This window comes from Uloborus diversus, chromosome 4 (assembly GCF_026930045.1).
Source record: "Uloborus diversus isolate 005 chromosome 4, Udiv.v.3.1, whole genome shotgun sequence".
Taxonomy (NCBI): Eukaryota; Metazoa; Arthropoda; class Arachnida; order Araneae; family Uloboridae; genus Uloborus; species Uloborus diversus.
The window spans coordinates 185751172-185770327 of record NC_072734.1 but is presented as its reverse complement, the minus strand read 5'-3'; the positions used below and the strand labels follow the sequence as shown (position 1 = coordinate 185770327).

Sequence of the window (19156 nt, the reverse complement as noted above, 5' to 3'; positions counted from 1 at the left end):
AAAAAGTCAGCTCAAATGATATGCCCCCCCCCCTCCCCCGCACCTTTTTTTTTCCGTGCATCACACCAGCCACCTATGTTTCTCCAATAGTTTTCTCAATAATTGCTATGTGTCCAAACAATGTCGCCTTTTTTTGCCATATTTTCCAGCAGTAACTCTTGTAGTTTACTTTTCTGTTACTTTCATTACATCATAAGTAAGTTTTTTAAAGAATGCAGAAATTAGATATTTTGCTGTGATTGAGTTCGTCGTCTTGAAGTTGAAAGTCCATTTAATTATTTTATTTTATTTTTTTTATGTGTTGGGTTAATATATTTTTATCATTTTCAATTTTCTTGCTTCCAAAACCTTGGCGGGGAGGGGGGCGAGATGCGTACAAGACCAGTTCCCTAGATGTCGAAATGATGGCGATAGAATCTAAATTGTCGCCGAACAGAACTTCAACTTTTGCCAAATGTTGATATTTTTGCCGAATAAGGAAAATTTTGGGAAGTCACCGTGACTCCCCCTCCCCCCGTCTTTTCCACGTTAAGCTGGCTACGCCCTTGTCCCAGCACTCACATCACTACTCGTGACACATATCTCAACAGAATTTAATGAGTAAAATCTCTGATATAGGTTTTTTTTTTTAATATTAAATATGAATTTCAAGACAAGTGTCGTAAGTATTCGCAACTCCAACGAACTATAGGGGGCACTGCAGTCACTGTCTAATGGCCAACTTAAACACTAAAACAAACGCACATGGTAACGAAGAAAATGCTAAAAGTGTTGTGATTTTTGTTCGTATGTATGATTTTTTCGCTTTATTCATTTGAAAATATTTTTCAAAGTCTTTTGGTTATTCTGACCCATATAGAAAGAGATTAGAAACCAAAAAGTATTACGAAAATAAACAATTAATGCAGAACACACAGTAAGTTGTTCTGAAGCAGCCATTTTCACGATGTTGAATTCGGAATTCATAAATTTTTGGTTCGCTTCGAACGGCATTTTCATTTTGTACCGTTTTTTCTATACATTAGTACATATTAAGTTCAGTTTCGTGACATTTCCGGCATTTGTTGACATTTTTGTCACATAGTGCACATACGTGGCAGACTGTCAAGAGTAACGTTTAACACTAGATAATTTATTTCTATGACTATATGATTGGATATCCAAAGAAATCATGCATTTAATTCATTCGTCATGGAAATGATTTACCTGATATGCGAAATCTTGTCAAGATACATTATTCTTTCACAGAATTTGAAAACCATAACCCTATAAACAGATTTTTGGCGAACTTTTATTTTTTATTGTTCAAATTCTTAACGTTCTTTCTGGATTTTTCAATCTGTTCTGCGATAAATATTTTCAAGAAAATTTATTTGCATACTGTCTATTTCAGTAGGATACTGTAGTAACAATGGTTATTTAAATCATTTATGTGGAATTAGATTAAGGAAAAGTGTCCAGTCAATGTTGTTAGGTTCGTTTTTTTTTCATCGAATTGAAAAACTGATATTTATTCAAATTCACTCAGAACAAAATAAATAAAATGTGTACTCACAGTTTATATATGGTGGTAGTTTTCTTTTCAGTTGATTGACCATTATTTCTTTTTACTTATCGAATTCTGTAATCTTACTATCATTTTATTCCACTCATGATAAAAATTAAAAATGGTTTAACTAAAAACGCGAAATCTCGCCAAGGCTACTTTGCTCGCACAATACGAAAACTATAACCCTAAACAAATTTGGCGAAACCTTTCAGCTGAGAATAAAAGGAATAAAGTAAATTCTTTCTCGGTTATTCATTTTGTTCTACGATAATAAATTCAAGAAAATATTTTGCATACTGTCCATTCCAACTAAATGCTGCTGTAAAATATGATTAGTTAAATTAATTTAAGATTAAAAAAAACTCATATTCTTACAAATTCATACAAAACAATAAAAAATTTTACCTGGTATAACGTTATCCAATTTTGTTAATCCAGAGTTTTCTTGTTTATGCTTCCACCATTTAATACTTTTTTGAAAGAAATAAGGAAAACTAACATTATTTTGAGAAGCTCGAGAGTACTACTAAGGGACGAATTAATTTCTGTAGCTGAAAGCAAACTAAGACACATCGATTGCGTTAATAAAGACTCAGAACAAACTGCCTGTGTTTACGTCAACAGACACCGTGGAGCGCAACGTGGCAATGTTTTAGTTGCATTCGCAGTTTTATAAATCACCGCTAGGTAGCGTATTCGAGCGCTGGAGTTCCGAATAGGCTAAGCCGATATAGTGTTGTGGGTAAAAGAGGAAAAACCTTGTGCGAATATCTCTCCTCTTGTATGCGCTGTTGCGCCACATAAAATGTAATATTATTTATGATAGAAATCCGCCGGATGGATTGATACAGCTCGTGTTTTTAATTTGAAAAATAATTTAATTAAACGTGTTAGGATGTGTATATATTCTGTGTTCATGACGTTGTAGCCAAAGTTCGATAGCACTCGGGAAGAAAAAAACATCAATTCAATAAAAGGAGTAACATTACTTGTCGAAAGATATTATTTACTTGCTGTATTGTTAAACTGCTGTTTTTATTTGAACATTTTATTTTGTAAATGAAAAAGTGTGAGGTAAAAGAATGCCTAAAAATAAATTTTCAGAAGCAGTGGATCCTCGTTTTTTAGGGATCTTTGAGTCGTCAAGCTCTAAACAAGAATCCGTTGCTTCGGACGATGCAAACAGTACAAATCAAAAGTAATAATTTTAAATTTTTTGTGTTTGATTTGTTTCAATGCTTTAAATTAAGTTTTGTTGTTGAATTTTTCATTTATCTGTAGCTGGGAATGATATGAAAACTACTAAGTTTTTCCATCACTTTTTGTAACCTTAACTTTTGTGCATTTAGTAAAGTTTTAGATAGAAAAGTGATTTTTCTAGCACTATTACCTATGCTGCAGCTGTAGAAGGAAAAAAAAAAAGATTTTTAGCTGTTTTTCAACTTAAGGGGAAATATCAATGTTCAATGATAAATCATTTGTGAAATAGAGAAACTTGTGTTTAGCAAAATCCTTGTGTACAAAATCCAATTTTAATTCAAAGGCAAAACATATTTTTTTGAAGTTGAGGTATAGGTCAGAACAAGGATGAAATTGAAAAATTAAATCAGTTACACTAAGTTACTACAAAAACAGAGTACCACTCATTTAGTTCAAATGTCTCCATTTCTGCAAGTAATATAGTTTGCATATTTGATACATCTATGAGCAAACACTCACTGTGGATTCAATTGTCAATTTTTTCATTTGAATTTCAGTTTTTCCTTTTGCATAAGTATTTTTCAGCTTAAATAAGTATGTCTGAAACACATGAAAAAAAAATATTTATCTTAAACTCCGAAAATGAGGCCCAAATATTATAAAAGAGGACAATATTGAACCGCTCAGGATCATCTTACAATAAATATTACAGCGTTGTAGAAAAGTTTAAAAACTGAAATTTTTCAATTTCATTCAAACTTTGCCCGTTAAGCAAAAAACTTTTGATATCAATGTCCTCCGCAAATAATTTAAAATTCTACATTGAAGTAAGTTAAGCAATCTTTGTTTTGTTTTATATTTTGGATACCTTATTTATAAATATTTAATAAGGAATACTAGTACCGTTTGGGATACTTTTTATATTTGTTTATTTTTTGCTTTTTAGTGGTCAAGTGTTTATAATAATGGCATAAGAAAGGGGATGGTGTCCGGATCCCTAAATTGAAGCTAAAAATTAGTTAATTAGTCCTACAAGATATAAGTTTCTATAAAATTAATTCCTATAAGTGAAAATTGTCGAAAGTTTTTCTCTTCTGTTTAAAAGATATCTTTCATCATCTAATTAATTTCATATGTATCTGTATGACTATGTCAAAACTGAATCAAATTATGACTGTATTTATAAACATTTTGTAATCAAGTTATACTTCTTGAATTAAATATTCACTAGCAGGAAAGGATTAAAAATTTGAATGTTGAATTCTTTCAACCTTCAACTTTTGGATCCTTTCTCACAGCAAATATTCATAAAAGTGCTTTCAAATGACAAATTGGCTCAAAAAAAAAGGAAGAAAAAGAATGCATATTTCTTAGTGATATTTCATATTCAACGGAGCTAATTTATGAATCTAAACCACTTTTTGAATTGTTTTTCTTGGTGTGTGTGTGTATACTTTTTATTTTTATTTATATATTTTTTAAGAAGTTGCGACTACAGTTCAAAAGTAGTTTGTTGCACTATATTTAAAAAAAAGAAAGTAATTTCAGCTGTAGTTAACTACAATATAAACTCTAATAAAGTAGTTGTAGTTCGCTACAAAAAAAAGTTTTTTTTCCAACCACTGGTCCAGAGACTGCAGTTTCTTCCAACATAGATTATCAAATTAGAACACAAAACAAGGGGTGCCAACCATCTCAGGAGCAATGGCGTACAGCTCCCACGCCTAAAATATGTGCTCCCCCCCCCCCCCCCCCCAAAAAAGAAAATTACCCCTTAAAAATTTCAATGCCACATTGCACCTTGCCCTCCCTCTATGTAATAACTATGTTTATGTGTGATAAATTAAATCTTAAGAGCATTTACTTTAGTGTTATCAAGCTTTATTATTTGTTCCACTAAATCTAAATCACTTAAAGGATTCATTCATAGTCACTGTTTAAATTTTTTCGTGCCCTTATAGTTTATTAAGAACTCATGGATCAAACTATAAGAGAAATGCCCCCCCCCCCCCCCCCTTCTTTTCCTTTTAACCAGTCAAATTGTTTTATGTGAAACAAAAATAAAAAATGAATATTTTTTTAAAGGTTGCATTGCATATTTTAAAAATGTGGTTTCAAACTTTTAATAAATATTATATTGATTTCAGAATTAGTAAGAAAAGCAGCACTGGGAGCCCTTATTTACCCTACCTTTCAGAAAAGCTTTTTGAATATTTTGATAAGTAAGTTGTTTCACCATTTTATTCAAAATAAATCAAATTCAGCCCTTGAAATATTTTTCGAACTAGCTTAACATAAATGACAACTTTACCTTCTTTCGTTTTTTAAAAGTAACATTTATTAAACTGTGTTTTTAATTAAAGAAAGCTAGAATCTGTATTTGTTCATAATTTACATTAAGTTTCTTTGAAGATGTATCATAATCTTATTACTGAGCAATCAAGATCGCTTATTGTTTTCACTTTGTTGTAGATTGATATTTCTCATTCTGTTGTGTTCGTGATTGGTAGATATCAAGTAGGGATGCACGGATAAACAAATTGCCTGATTACTGATTAATTGACTGAATAATGATTATTTTTTGACTCTACAAATTTGAAGTGCCACCCCTTACTCTAAGTAATGAGTAAAATTAGCGTACCTCATAAACTTGACTTCTAAACTGGAAAAATATTTCAAAATTGGCACCAACAACTAGCTGAAATTAGGGTTTGCAAGAAAAGAAAAACATTAATTTTCGATTTTCGACAAGAATTTTGGAAAAGTGAAGTATCCAATAAGCTTAAAATCTAATTTAAAGGTTAGAAGTTTTTTTTTTATAATGTGATAACATAACTTCTCCCATATCAGGTCTTTTAAGCTTTCGCTATTAATAGGGGATTTATTTTAGCTGTAGGCTATATTTTGTAAAAAAAACTCATTTCTGTTAAACAATAAATAGCATATAACTGATATATAAAATCATATGGAGGGACACTTGATTCTATATCCAAGTCTCCTTGGTCCAAAGGTTCTTTTATCCCAAAGAATAATTTTCAAACATCTTTCAAAATTACAGAAAAAAAAGCTACAAATTAGTACCTTTCACACTTCTAACATCTTTTTGAACTGCAGGGTTTGCGCTAAGCATTCGCCACTGCACCAAATACGTAAAGTAAGCAAAACAAACTCTGATTTGGCTAAAGTATTACCAAAAAGAAAATTTTTTAAAAATTCCACAGAAAAATAAATAAAATCCTCATAAATTACTTTTAAATAAAAAAAACTGCCTTCAAAAAATACCCAGGAACTAAAAATCAAAAAATAACTGATTACACTTACATTTTATTTCCTACCAAAACATAGAAATGAAATTTATTTTACAATTCCAGTACAAAAATCAACTAAACTAAACACCGAATTATAAAATAAACAATGATTTAAATTACTATACGTTGAATTATTTTAAATACCTAACTAATTATATACAATCTCTTAATTTTTAATAACCTTTTGAAGTTGGGGCCTCCTATAAACAACTACATAACGTAACTGACAACCCACCAAATCCTGAATTAAACACTAATTTAACTATACGCGAAATTAGTATTTAAAACTAAACCTACTCAGTTACGTTAGGTAGTAGTTAAATAAGTTTAAATTTGTAAAATTGTAAATTTTAGAACTGTAATATTGTAAATTGTAATTTATGTTTCGCAATTAGTGTTATGTAACTCGTGATAAAAGTCGCATGTTTCTTCACATGGCCCCACTATAGATGAAGATTAAAAATTCCACTAGAATGAATTTTATGTTTGCTTCAGAGAATCCTTAATTCAAAAATTTTCATTATCATTACTCTTAATAATATATATTTTTAGTACTTTCTTTAACTATATGTAAAGAAAGTATAAACCTTTGTTTTATGTCCTTTGTTTATCAATGGGTTTTATATTTAATCGTTTGTGAGGGAAATTGCATGAAATTTATTGTTTTACCCTTAACTTTTTCCCTAAAGAACAAATAGGGTAAATCAAAGATTTGGAACCTAAGTTAGACCACCCCTAAACAAAAAAAAGCATAAAAACCAGTTCACTAAGTGAGACGATGTACAAAGTTAATAAAATACAAATCGATTTAAATGTGATTATGATATTTGAAGAGTTCCTTCAATTTCATCCAACCTGAACTTGATTACCATTAGACCGCCGAGGAACTATGCTGTTTCAAAGAAAAAAAGACTTTCCCTTATCGGTACAGGTAGGGGCGTGCACAGAAATTTTGGAGCCAATCACTAATGACTTTTCCGAGCCCCTCTCCATATTGTTTACCCCTATGTTTCACCATTAGTTACAAAAATATTGGCCCCCTCCAGGCTCGGGCCCAGGCCAACATGTGTCTCCCTCTCCCCTCCCTGTGAACGCCCTTGTGTACAGCAGTGGCGGATCCAGCCGATTGTTTTGGAAGGGGCCATCCGAAATTTTTGAACAAACTCCCCAGAGCCAAATTTAGCTCCATGATGCCCCTAGGCAAATTTGAAATCTTCCGCCCCCTCCCCCCCCCCATAAAAGAAGCAAAATATCCTTGACTCAAAAAAACGTAAAAAACTGTTCCCCAGATTCAAACTGTCAAACTTATGAAGAAATGATGGCGTTTCACATTCTGAGGCGCCCTGACGAAATGATCACAGTGATCTCCCCAAAAAAATTTTATTCGGCAAATTTTGCTGATGATTCGGCAAATACCATGATTGAAAAACATTTGGCTCTCATAAGATGTGTGAAAATAATCATTATTAAATTACAAGAAAAATTGTCTCTGTGGAAAATGAAAGAATGCTAACATTTTACTTTCAAGAATAACAATTTAATTCAAAAAATGTGTTTTATAATAGAAAATTTGCCACCCCTGAAAAGTTTGCCGCCCTAGGCAGCTGCCTACTCTGCCTATTGGGAAATTGGGTCCTGATAACTCCCCAGATATTTTATTAAAATGAAGTTTTAAAAACTCAATTTGCAGGGTATCGAGACATTAGGTGAGGGGGTGGATTTAGGAATCTCCCTCGAAAATGTTTCAAAATTTAAATCTCCGAGTAATTTTTGAAAATTAGGAAACTTAAAACGCATTTTGTCTATTTTTGATGATGTACGTTTTTGGGCGCTGGCCGCAAAATACTTTTTGAAAATAAAGCTTAGAAACCAAAATATTCTGTCATTATACATTGAGAAGTTAGAAGAGGAGGGGTGCTCTTCTAGCTCTTCAGCTGTCCAGTCTAAAAATGCACCTTTAGGTAATGTTTGCTTACATTAAAGGAAGTGAGAAGGTGCTTTGAATCCTTCCTTCCTGGAAATATTTTTCCTTTGAGGCTCTAAAAAAATTCGATTTTTAACTATGTTTATACATATTTTAGAAAGGGATGGAAGATTCGTGAGCTCCTCTAAAAAACCTCCTTTTAAAGTTTTCTTCATCACGATATAAAATAGGGAGGGAGGGGGTCCTATCAAAACTCGTTCGTAATTGAAGTCCCAAAAAAATTCATTGAAGTTGCTTTTAAACAAGGTAAGTGATAAGGGCTGGATAAGCTAGTTTCCGTTGACATTTTTTCCAAATAAAAGACTTAAGATGCAATTTTTTGCTACGCATCAAGGCATTTGTGAAAGGGCATGGGAAGGGGGGTTCTCCTTCTAGTTTCGAAATTAAAGCCATAAAACGAAAATTTCGGCTTTCTTTGTTCTTGTGAACAATAGGTATACTCTGAGAACCGCAGCATTTAGAGTTCGTCCAAGTTTCTGTAGTTGGAATCAAGAAATAATGTAAAAGATGGAGAAAAATGTTGGTAATAAAAGTTTTCTTTTGAGGATAGGGATATAATTTATCTCCCAATTAAGGCCTGTACTCCTTTTTCAGTAAAATACATGTGTTAAATTTTGTATCTTCTCATAATATTTTTTTTCCCTTAAAAACATTCCTACAATCACAAGGCTTTGGGAGGGGCCATGGCCCCCATGGCCCCCCTCTAGATCCGCCCCTGGTGTACAGGTGTCTTCGAGTATTTATAGAACATTGTAAAAAGGAAAAACAAATCCGACGAGTTCAGAACCTCCTCCTCTTTTGAAACCTGCTAATTAATATAACCCTAATTTAAAATTGAACTGGCGGCATCGTGAAATAGTAAATAATGAATGTTGGTCAAACTTCAGAAATCATACACAGTTATAATGTATATTATTAAAGAAAATAAATTAAATCGTGGGGGAGGGGTGTTCTGCATTCAATTCCCCCTCAATTGTACACTAAATATATTTAAAAATTGAAATAATAAATAAAGAACTTTATATTTTAGTGCCTAAATAAAGTTATTTATTAGTAAATAAAATATTAAGGTAATTGATTCAACTATTAAAGTAGCAAAATATATTTAATTTACTGCTTTGCTACGCAGTAATAAATACATTAGTAACACCTATAATAAAAAATTACCATGCAGTGCAGCATTGAGAAAATTAATCATCCATGTGTCGCGAGAAATAAATATCGTTCAAGGGAAAGCAAAAAGCTTAGGTGTGAAAATACACTGATCACAGCAACACCACGTGACCATGACGTATGAAATTAAGTTTCTTGAATTTCTCTGGGACCCCTTATCAGATCCAGACCAAATTACAATGGAACCATCTGGGAAGTATACCCTTACAAACAAAAAAAAATTCAAATTGGTCCAGTAGTGTTGCAATAATTCGAAAATACACATAAGAAGCCGCAATATGAAATCATAACCTCCTTTTTTGAAGTCGGTTAAAAATCATGTTGAATAGTATGCAAAAGAAAATAAACCCCGCCAAACAAAGTGTCTTATTTTTCTTAAATAGACTTGAAAACAGTGCTTCTCAACCTTTTTGACTTCATCGCACAGCAGGGCCAGATTTGGAAGTGTGGAGGCCCTGGGGCAACGAAGGAGTGGAGGCCCCTAATCAGAGTTAAAAAAAATCATCATATTTTCGAAAATATCCGATACTTTGACATATATCCGAATATTTTGATACATAAGTATATATCCGATATTTTTTATTTTTTTGATCCGTGAAAGTTAGGATATTTTGTAAAAATTTTATTGTGGGGGGTCCTTTGTTGTGGAGGCCCAGGGGCAGTAGCTCCGCCTGCCCTCCCCTAAATCCGGCCCTGCCGCACAGTTGGCTCGAACCCTGCAGCACACTGAACCAAATTTCATTTATCAATATAGACTATGTTTTCATCATTCCCTAGTCCAGCGGTTCCCAACCTTTTCCACTATGCGAACCCCTTCCAAACTCCGAAAGAAGTTGGCGAACCCCTTGGGTACTCAGGTAGTAAGTAACATGCAAAAAAAAAAAAAAAATGCGCACGCGCGCACACACACACACAATAAAATTTGGGAGATTTTTGCTTTTAGCTTGATGGTGCTCCATAGTTTATAACAAGAGCGAAAACATAAGTGCAAAATATAGAATTACAAATATTGCTACGAACTAAAACAATCGCTAAAAAATGAATGCAAAACAAAGTCACCAAAAAATAACACAGTGATTGTTCTGCGTTGAGCTTCAATCAACTTAATTCGAATATGCTCTATGTAATGTTTTCATCAAGTTTAATCAATCTCTTCGATCAAAAGCTTCTGAGGAAACGAACGTTTTCTAATTATTTCATCTGAAGACATTGTATTCATTAGTAGAGTTTTTTCAGCATGACTTCAGGTCTATCATTCTCAGTGGAAGCGCTAAAACCGGCACTTCGCAATGACAGACTAGATTATTTAAAGGTAAAATATGTCAAGAAGTACACAAATATTTTAATGATCTTAGGGTATTGGATGTGCGAGAGACAAATGAATAAAAAAGGAGCAAAATTTGCTTGAAACCTCTTGAACATGAGACTTCATCAGAAACAGGCATGTTAAAACTCCGCCATTACAATATTCTATTCGCGAACCCCCTGAAAACATCTCGCGAACCACCAGTTGGGAAACGCTGCCCTAGTCAAAGCAAAAAAGAGAAGAAAACAGCATTTGGATTTGACATTTAATCTTTTAAGTATTTGGAATCTTTTAAAAATTTCAGTTTCTCTAGAAATTGAACTAAAGTTTATCACGAATTTCAGTGCTTTTTACAGTCAGCAAGTTCTAACTTTAGACTTAACACGACTGACACATTTTTGCCTGCCTTTAGGGACACTTGCGCTTTTTATTCAGCTGTATATTGGGAACGGCTGCATGAAATTTTAAAGCATGGATCTAGAATGTGATATTTTGTTGATCTTGAAAAGTGTCAATGCTAAGAATACAGCACAAATATATGTTCTGTAAAAGTTAGCAGTAACAATTCACGAATAGTGTTTTCAGAGGTTTTTGGGTACTATTTTTACTAACAGCCAATATGTGTCCAAGGGCACTGTAGTTTTAAGGTACGGTTGCTCTTAAAGACAATAAATTTTTCTTGTGCTTTTAAAGAAAGTTGCTGATGCATCAATGGATCACAAACCCAGTCGTATTGTTTTATGTTAGTCAACTTGAAGTAATAAAGTCAGAACAAACAACGTAAGCAGAAGCACAAATTTGTAAATTACAGCAGACACGTGTTTCGGCGTTACAGGGAACGCCTTGAAGTAATGCTTAAATTTTGTACTAAATTATGGTCATATGTCCTGCCCCACATCCATTTTAGCTTTTCTTTTAGTATGTAAGTAGCTGGTCTGTTAGAGCATGTGCAGTTGGCCATGACCTAATTCCATTCTCCTCAGCTGGATTTTTGATTTGAACTCGTTTAGTTGGCATATACATATTCACGCAATTTCACTGCATCATTGAATTCTTCAATTCAGTTCGTAAAGATTCTCAAAAATATCAGCTATGTACGCTTGCTTTCCCAGACAATATTCATCTTGTAACACTCTGTTATGTTTCATTTTGGTTTGAAGCATCAGAAATTTCTACCTCATCCCCCAACTCAAAAATTATCACTTAGACCTTGCTTCTCAAAAGCCAGTAAACCTCCGTGTGAAGAAGCAGGGAGTGGTGCCCCCATTTCTTCAGAGAGTACAATGAAAATGAGGTCTTGTGATTGAATGAAGTTGACAATTTTTACAGCTTCAATCTTGGTGAACTTCAGCTCATCTGGCATAGAGGTTTCTAAGAGAATTTCGTGATGGAGGAAACTGAGCACTTTGATTTTGATTTTTCCCATTTAATATGAACCCTTTGCCATTTCTTGAATTCAACTTTGAAATTTTCAATCGTTTCCTGCCAGCAAATATTTAATATGAACCCTACACCATTATTGCGACTACTCCATCACTGCAAGCACATGTGCAGTTGTATCACTGAATCTCGTTGTTTTTTATTTATTTAGCTGCAACATGAAATATTTCTGCACCTCTTGCAAGCTGAGAAAGTTCTTTCCAGGAAATATAATGATTTTGAATGACATCCTTATTAGCAATTGTAGTACACCTCTTAATGTCTGTTGATTCATCAATTTGAAATAAAAATTTTCCAGCTCTTAGTAGTTTATCAACCAATGCTTCCTAATGTCATTTGTCACCGTCATGTCATTAATTCATCGACTAGTAACGTCGTTCCAAACCCTGGGAACCAAACACTGGGGGTTCCGCGTTAGGCTGACCACCTAATCGAAACATCTGCCCTGCACCCCAGATTCCCCGGTCAGGAAAACTGAATTGGGCATAGTAGGCTTTGACCCTCATGGGTTGTCGTGCCACAGGGTTTGGCTTTTTTATAGTAATGTCATCTGAAATTGACACTCTAACCACCATACTTTATACATTGAATCGGAACCTATCATTTCCCGTATGACTTCTATACACGCTGTCTTAATCTTTGGTTTCGCAATTTTCAATGCATTTTGACAATTAATTAAACTAGCAATATCTCATCTTTTTCTCAGGTAAAATACATCTCTGTTCTTCGTTATTCTGCAACTCCGAAAATACCATTGCACACCAAGGACCTTGCAGTAGTACACCAGTGTGCCAAGGCACTGCCTTAAAACATAGCACATGTGTTTTCATATATACTTTTTAAAATTATACTTCATTCATTGATTCGTTAAAATAAGAATTTGGCTAAAACTTTTGAAATTTGGCTGATTTTCTGGCTAACAATTTACAATCTCTAGCGCCAACCCTGCACTATTTCATAAAAACAAATGTACAGCTTAACTTTTTCAAAAAAACTAGCGATATTTTTAATCCACACAACCCAAAAAATAATCTCTCTACTGAAAACTGTCGAGACATAACCTCTAAGCATGGGCGCCCATATGCAAAGTTGCAAGGGTGGGGGGGGGGGGGGGGGGGGGGGGGGCTCAAATATTTTCTCCCTAGTTTAGCTGGATATTTTCCCCGTGGAAACCTATTTCAGGGCAGATTAGAGTCATTAAAATTTGACCTTTTTAATAACTTATTCATTAATGGCTGGAAAAAAATGTTTTTACATTTTTGCAAAGAAAACATACTAAAAGCAAGGAAGTTCTAATTTCAAAGGGGGGGGGGGCTCGAGCCCCCCTATATGGGTGCTCTTGCCTCTAAGAAATGTGCCAAACAAACGGTGTGACACTTAGGGATATATACTTAAGTTACCAATTTAGCAGCTCAGTAATGTTGCCAGTATGAAAATTGTGCGTTACGCCTATGTCAAGATTCAAGAAGGGGAACAAATCTCCTGAGGGTTCAAGTATCCCCTCTCTCCTCAAATAAAAGTTGATTCTTTTTATTTTAAATCTTTTGCAAGCATTATTTTCTTAATTGCGTTTTTAAGGATTGCTATTCCATGAAAGCTTTATTTTTTCTTTATTTGCAAGATTCCAATCTCAATCTGAATTGCATAAAATGTGATTTGAATTCGTCAGGAAAAAAAGCAAGTTTATTTTATTTCTTTTCTTTTTCAGACACACCAAAGAAGTTGAAAGACCAAAACCTGTAGCTGATCTGTCTGATTTGCAAGTTTGTATGTATTTAATTATATAGAAACATATAATGTAGTAGAATCACTAATGTCCTTGATCATTGTGGCTAACTTCACTTTAGATTACTGAAAGCTGAAAATATCTAAAAAATTCTAAGCAATAAACATTTTACACAAAGAGACAAAAAGATGTATTGTACCTTTTATTTCTTTGAAAAAAGTAAAGGCAGTATTGTATTCAACAAAAAACTCAAATTTCAGTCAAAATTTCCAAATTGATCCCTTATGAATCAATTTTGAGTTGTTTTTTTTCATGGTGTCTGTAGGGTATTTATGTGTGTACAAATATGAGGACAACCAAAAACCTATTTTGACTTATCTCTGAGCCCATTTAAAAAAATGTTTTGTCATTAATGTCTGTATGTATGTGTGCCTATTCCGTATAAATATTGATTAATTCGAAAATGGTTAGTTATAGAAGATTAAAATTTCATATGTTACATCTGCAAAGTGTGTAGTTACTCATTTTTTATGGCAAATGTTTTATTTATTTTCAAGTTATTTGTCATCATAAAGTTATTTTCTCAGTATCAATAAACAGTCTACTCGCGATAACTCGAAGTTTTTATCAAGTCCCGACCCCATTGTCTTTAATTCCATGCTAATTATTCTCATTACATTAGCTTGAAGTTAACTTCCTTTAGCTCAAAGTTTTCGAAGATGACTCGAAATTTATTTGTAAAGAATGAAAAAAAAAGAAAGAATGAAAAAAAGAAACAAGTGACTATGAGAGAAAAATTAATTCCTTCACTTTCAATTCCTGCACAATAGACCTCTAAAGCAAGAAGCTCGAAGCTCGTTTTCTTTTGTTGTACTGTACTGTTTACATTTCGACATGTTGCTGGACTATGAATTTGCTGTTAAGTTGTCAAGTCAACTGATTGTACCTTTATTCAAAGGCTGACCTAAGTTCAGATGCGTTCCCCTTCATTTTTTAGTTTGATTATTTGCTGATAATTTCCTGAGAGACATAGTGAGTTGTCTTTACTATTAAAGATGTCTAAGCAAGTACTCTGTCAATGATATTAGAAGAAAAATAGAAACTTCTAAAGCAGTAGAATCCATGAATCCGAATCTGAAACGAATGAAGATGTGCACCTTTCCTGAAGTAGATTCAGCTCTATTCAAGTGGTTCCAACAGTATCGAAATCAAAACCATGCTTTTGATTTTTTTTCTCTCAATATTTTTGATTAAACTGTGCATGTTGTGCTTAAAAACTTTTAAGTTCTGTAATTTTGTCTGTTACATGTACCTTTTAATTAAAATATTCGATGGTTTTTAATATTAAAATGTCGAAAACCGTAGCGGTGAGTCGATCTTCCAATAAGTTGAAGTTTTTCGTCGCTCTCTTTAGATTCGAGTTATCGTGAATGGACTGTATATCATTAGGCATCAACATAAACTTCATCCTTAGTAAAGTGGTTATTTTGTAACAAAGGCTTCCTGTTAGTTTTTATTACTTTGTTCTATCCTACGAAACAAGTTTTATAATTGCAAGAGATTTTAAGTAACAGTTATAATTTTTCAACCAATAAAATATGTATATACAATTTAATAGGTATATAATGAAGTTATATACCACAGGTCCTTCATTTAGGAAGGTTGGAAGGGGACCACTTCCTCTTCTGGCATTGATAAATGATTGTATTTTATGTAATCGGCACCATGCTTAACCAACAAATGTGAAAATTGGCACTTTTCAGGAGAGCCAAAACAATAATTTTTTTCCACCTGACGCATTTAGTTATTTTCAATGTTTAAATTTTCATAGATAACTTTAAGTGTAAAAGTATCCTTTGAAGTAGATAGCCCTTTTTGAGTACTGTGGCAAGCTATTGAATTTGAAAGAGCAATTTTTCACATTCGTTAGTTTAGCATGGTGCTGAATATATATATTTATAATAGTTGGGTATGGCTTTTATTGTTGTTTGATTTTAGTCTACCTTTGGAAAATGTTGAAATTATGAGTACACTTCAAATTGAAATGAACTTTGGACTTGAGAGACTCTGAATTCCAAGCCTGTACCGTACTGACATTCATAAACACAGCCATGGGTGCCCAATCTTGGCATCCTGCCCCCCAAACTCACCATAAGTATGTAAAAAAAAAAAAACGTTTTGCGCAATAGTTTATGTGATTTATTTTTTGTAAAAATTATAGAAAAAAGTGTACAAAAAATAGTCTTTGATCTAACCTAACCTATTATTAAATCTATGTTTGCTAACTATAAAAATAAGTATAATTAAAATGTCTGACTTATTTCAGTTTCTTAAAATATTTCGTAAATATTTTTTTAATGCAGTCAAACCACGATTAAGTGCCCATCCTTTTAAGCACCAAACTCGTTATATAACCACGATCGTGTCCAAATGAATCTTCCGTACAGGAATGTAAATCTAATCAATTCATAAAGGTGCTAACTCAATATAACACCACCTAAAGCTGCATCTCAGAAAAATAATTTTCTTAAAAATCTCTGCCTGCCTTTTTTTCTACACAAATCCAAGTTATCCGTTAATCTGTTATTATTATTGTTATTGAGTTCCGCTTCCAAAATATTTCCAAGATCCAATAGTGATATTAGGAGTTTGACTGTATATGCATATTTACATGTATTTTTCTTTTTTCTGCAATAGGTGAAATACGTTTGTTTGAAAATTCTCAACCCATAACAGGAGATGAACAAGTAGCTGTTGAGGAAAGACCTTTAAAAAAGAAGAAAAAGAAGCACAAGTTAGTTTTATTTATCAATAAGCCACTTTTAAAGAATTATTTGTAGTTAAATACTTTAGTTCTTTTTGTTGTCATTCAACTATTACTGTATTTTTAATTTTAGAAGTAAGGAAAAAGAACTTTGGAAGCAAGTAGCAGTTACTCCTGAATGGTTGTCTCGGCAAGCAAAAATTTTAAACTCTTGACATCTTGTTCATTGATTTTTAATTAAAAAGTTGAATTCAATGGGAGACCCTTCTATAATTTTGATAATAGAAAATAAAATTATGATTAATCATTTTAAAATTTCATCATTGATCATGAGTAAACTTGTTCATTATCGTCAAACTTACCAGATTTTAATTTTAGTTGCTCTTATTTTATGTTTAATATTTATTCTTCATCATTTTTTTTTCCTGCAAGTCTTTCTAAGTTGGTATTCTAAGATCATTATCTCTGTACATAATACAAATGTAATAAAAGTAGTCCAAATCTGTTATACCAATAAATTTGGTCTCAATGGTATTGGAATGTCCTTACACACATAGTAACATAGCTCAACAACAAAATTGAATCAACTTTTTAGAAGCAATTTGATGTTGGGTATAGAATAATTGGTTGTTGTTTAAAATGAGGCTAAATGGAATGATAGTACTTATGATTATGTTATGTTCAAAATCAACACTGTCATGAGAATTCTTTTGGTTATTTTGAAGCTGTTTCCCATAAAGGCATGGTCAGTGAAGTTCCAATCAATTTTTCTGAGGGTATACTCCAAATAATCCATTATGTACAATATGTGTATGCAATCATATACATAATGTCATGAAAATTTTGAAACTTGAGGGTATATGCGATATGTCTAAAAAATTCTTGAGAGTATATGGTATATATATACCCTATGGGAACACCACAGAGCATGGTTGATTTAGTTGGTCCCCTGTTATTAAACATAACACTTACTCAATAGAGTGAACCAAAAAAATAGCAATCCCATGATCCATTGCCTTATTGAAGCAATACAATGTTTAAAAAAAAATAGTGCTATACATTGTGAAGGAGAAAAAAGCATGAAAAATGTATTCTTTTATTTAAAAGATTTCACATACAAAAGAAAAACTAACAATCTCTTTTTTCTTTTCTTTTTTTGTAAAGATGAAAACTACAGAGGACACTAATCATAACAACATCTGTAGTCTAGAAAAAAATCTGTTGGTAAAACATAAAATGTACAAAACAGTCTGCAGTGTGTCTCACATAAGGTTGTGTTGACAGACTACATACATGCTCTGATTGGTGTATTCATTAAGTTTACAACGCCACCTGTAATGCCAATTAGTACTAATTATAAATGCTGTTAGATGAATAAATAAGCTATGAATATTGGTAATATGTGCGGTTATAAGCAGGGTTCGCCAATATATATCAGTCGGTATATATCCGATATTTATTTAGAAAATATCATGATATTTTGATATTTATTTTTTCAACTACGGTATTTTCAATGGGAAAATTATATTAATCACACTAATGTTGTTCATTTATTATTAAAAATAACCAAAAAGTTATGTACTATGTTTTTAAGATGTATTAATACATCATTAATGCAGCAAAGTAATTCTTTTTTGTTTTATACTCATAAAATTATCAGTAATTTTACAATTTTAATTCATATTAAAAGTGCCTAATTAAATATTACATGTTGGTCAGAAAAAAGAAATGCCTTATAACTGCGTAGCGACAGATGCATATCTTTTATATCTGAATCATATAACTGTGTAGAAGTAGCTAATAGAAGAAAAATGAGTACAACAGCATGAGTACATTGGGAAATATCAATGCTAAATTAACTCCATTAAAATTGATTAAAATGTAAAATGAAATATTAAATATAAATAATGAAAGAAATCTTAAGTCTACATATTGTAATATTAATTAAAGAGTGATTTGAGGATGCATTTATTATTTTGAAGACTTTAGTTTGTGCTGATTGAAAATATCGGATATATATCAAAATATTCGATATTTTGGAAAATATCATGATATTTTCGAACTTTGGTTATAATCAGGAGTTTATGAATACATCATTCGAAGTGTGTATGATGTATGTCAGCCTAGCTGTATATGTGGAATGCACTGTATATTATAAATTAAAAATAGGAGAATAAATTTAACAGATTTATGCTTTAAAAAAAATAAAAACAAAATATTAAAATTCATTTTTTAATGAACCATTTACTATTTAAAAAAATCCTGTAATGCTACAAAAAAACGATACAATGTTGATATTTTCCGTCTTATGACAGACACAGTATTTCATTTCTTCTATTTCGTGGGTGCAAAAATTAGTTTTTCCAAGCCTTGATTAATTTACGAGACTTTGTATGAGTAATAATTTTCAATACATACTTTCACACTTGCAGTAATTCTGATAAATGATTTTTCACCAATAGTTTCAAATTTTCACACTTGTCAGTTGCTGTTTTGAAAACATGAGAAGTAGCTTGTAGCAACTGAAAGCTAAACATAATGAAAATATAAATGTCAAATCAACAAAGAGAGATCAATAGTATAAAATCAGCTTTCTTAGAAAGACAAAATATATTGTTTCCCAGCAAAGAAAGTACCTGTAAAAAAGAAGCCTCATAAGTTATTTATAAAATGCTATTATATATTTTATTATATTTGTACTATACA

The 19156-nt window shown here is 32.2% G+C and overlaps 2 protein-coding genes across 4 annotated transcripts in view; one reads left to right on the top strand and one right to left on the bottom strand.

Moving 5' to 3' along the window:
* The window catches only part of LOC129221245 (uncharacterized), a 246005-nt gene extending 229059 nt beyond the window's left edge, over nt 1–16946 (top strand). For 2 of the 3 annotated variants that reach the window (XR_008580490.1, XM_054855699.1), the window contains 4 exons: nt 4897–4971; nt 13669–13727; nt 16384–16480; nt 16584–16946. Coding sequence is in view for 2 of the 3 variants with exons in the window: in XM_054855699.1 (XP_054711674.1) it covers nt 4897–4971; nt 13669–13727; nt 16384–16480; nt 16584–16665 (313 nt within the window). In the remaining variant the exon portion in view is untranslated. Of the gene's footprint in view, nt 1–2442; nt 2748–4896; nt 4972–13668; nt 13728–16383; nt 16481–16583 lie in introns of those variants that run through there. The other variant, XM_054855698.1, reaches the window with a different exon arrangement.
* Nucleotides 16947–17564: 618 nt separating this feature from the next.
* LOC129220102 (uncharacterized) overlaps nt 17565–19156 on the bottom strand; it is a 60867-nt gene continuing 59275 nt past the window's right edge. Inside the window, exon 18 of the mRNA XM_054854443.1 lies at nt 17565–19086. The gene's annotated coding sequence lies outside the window, so the exon portion shown is untranslated. The remainder of the gene's footprint in view (nt 19087–19156) is intronic.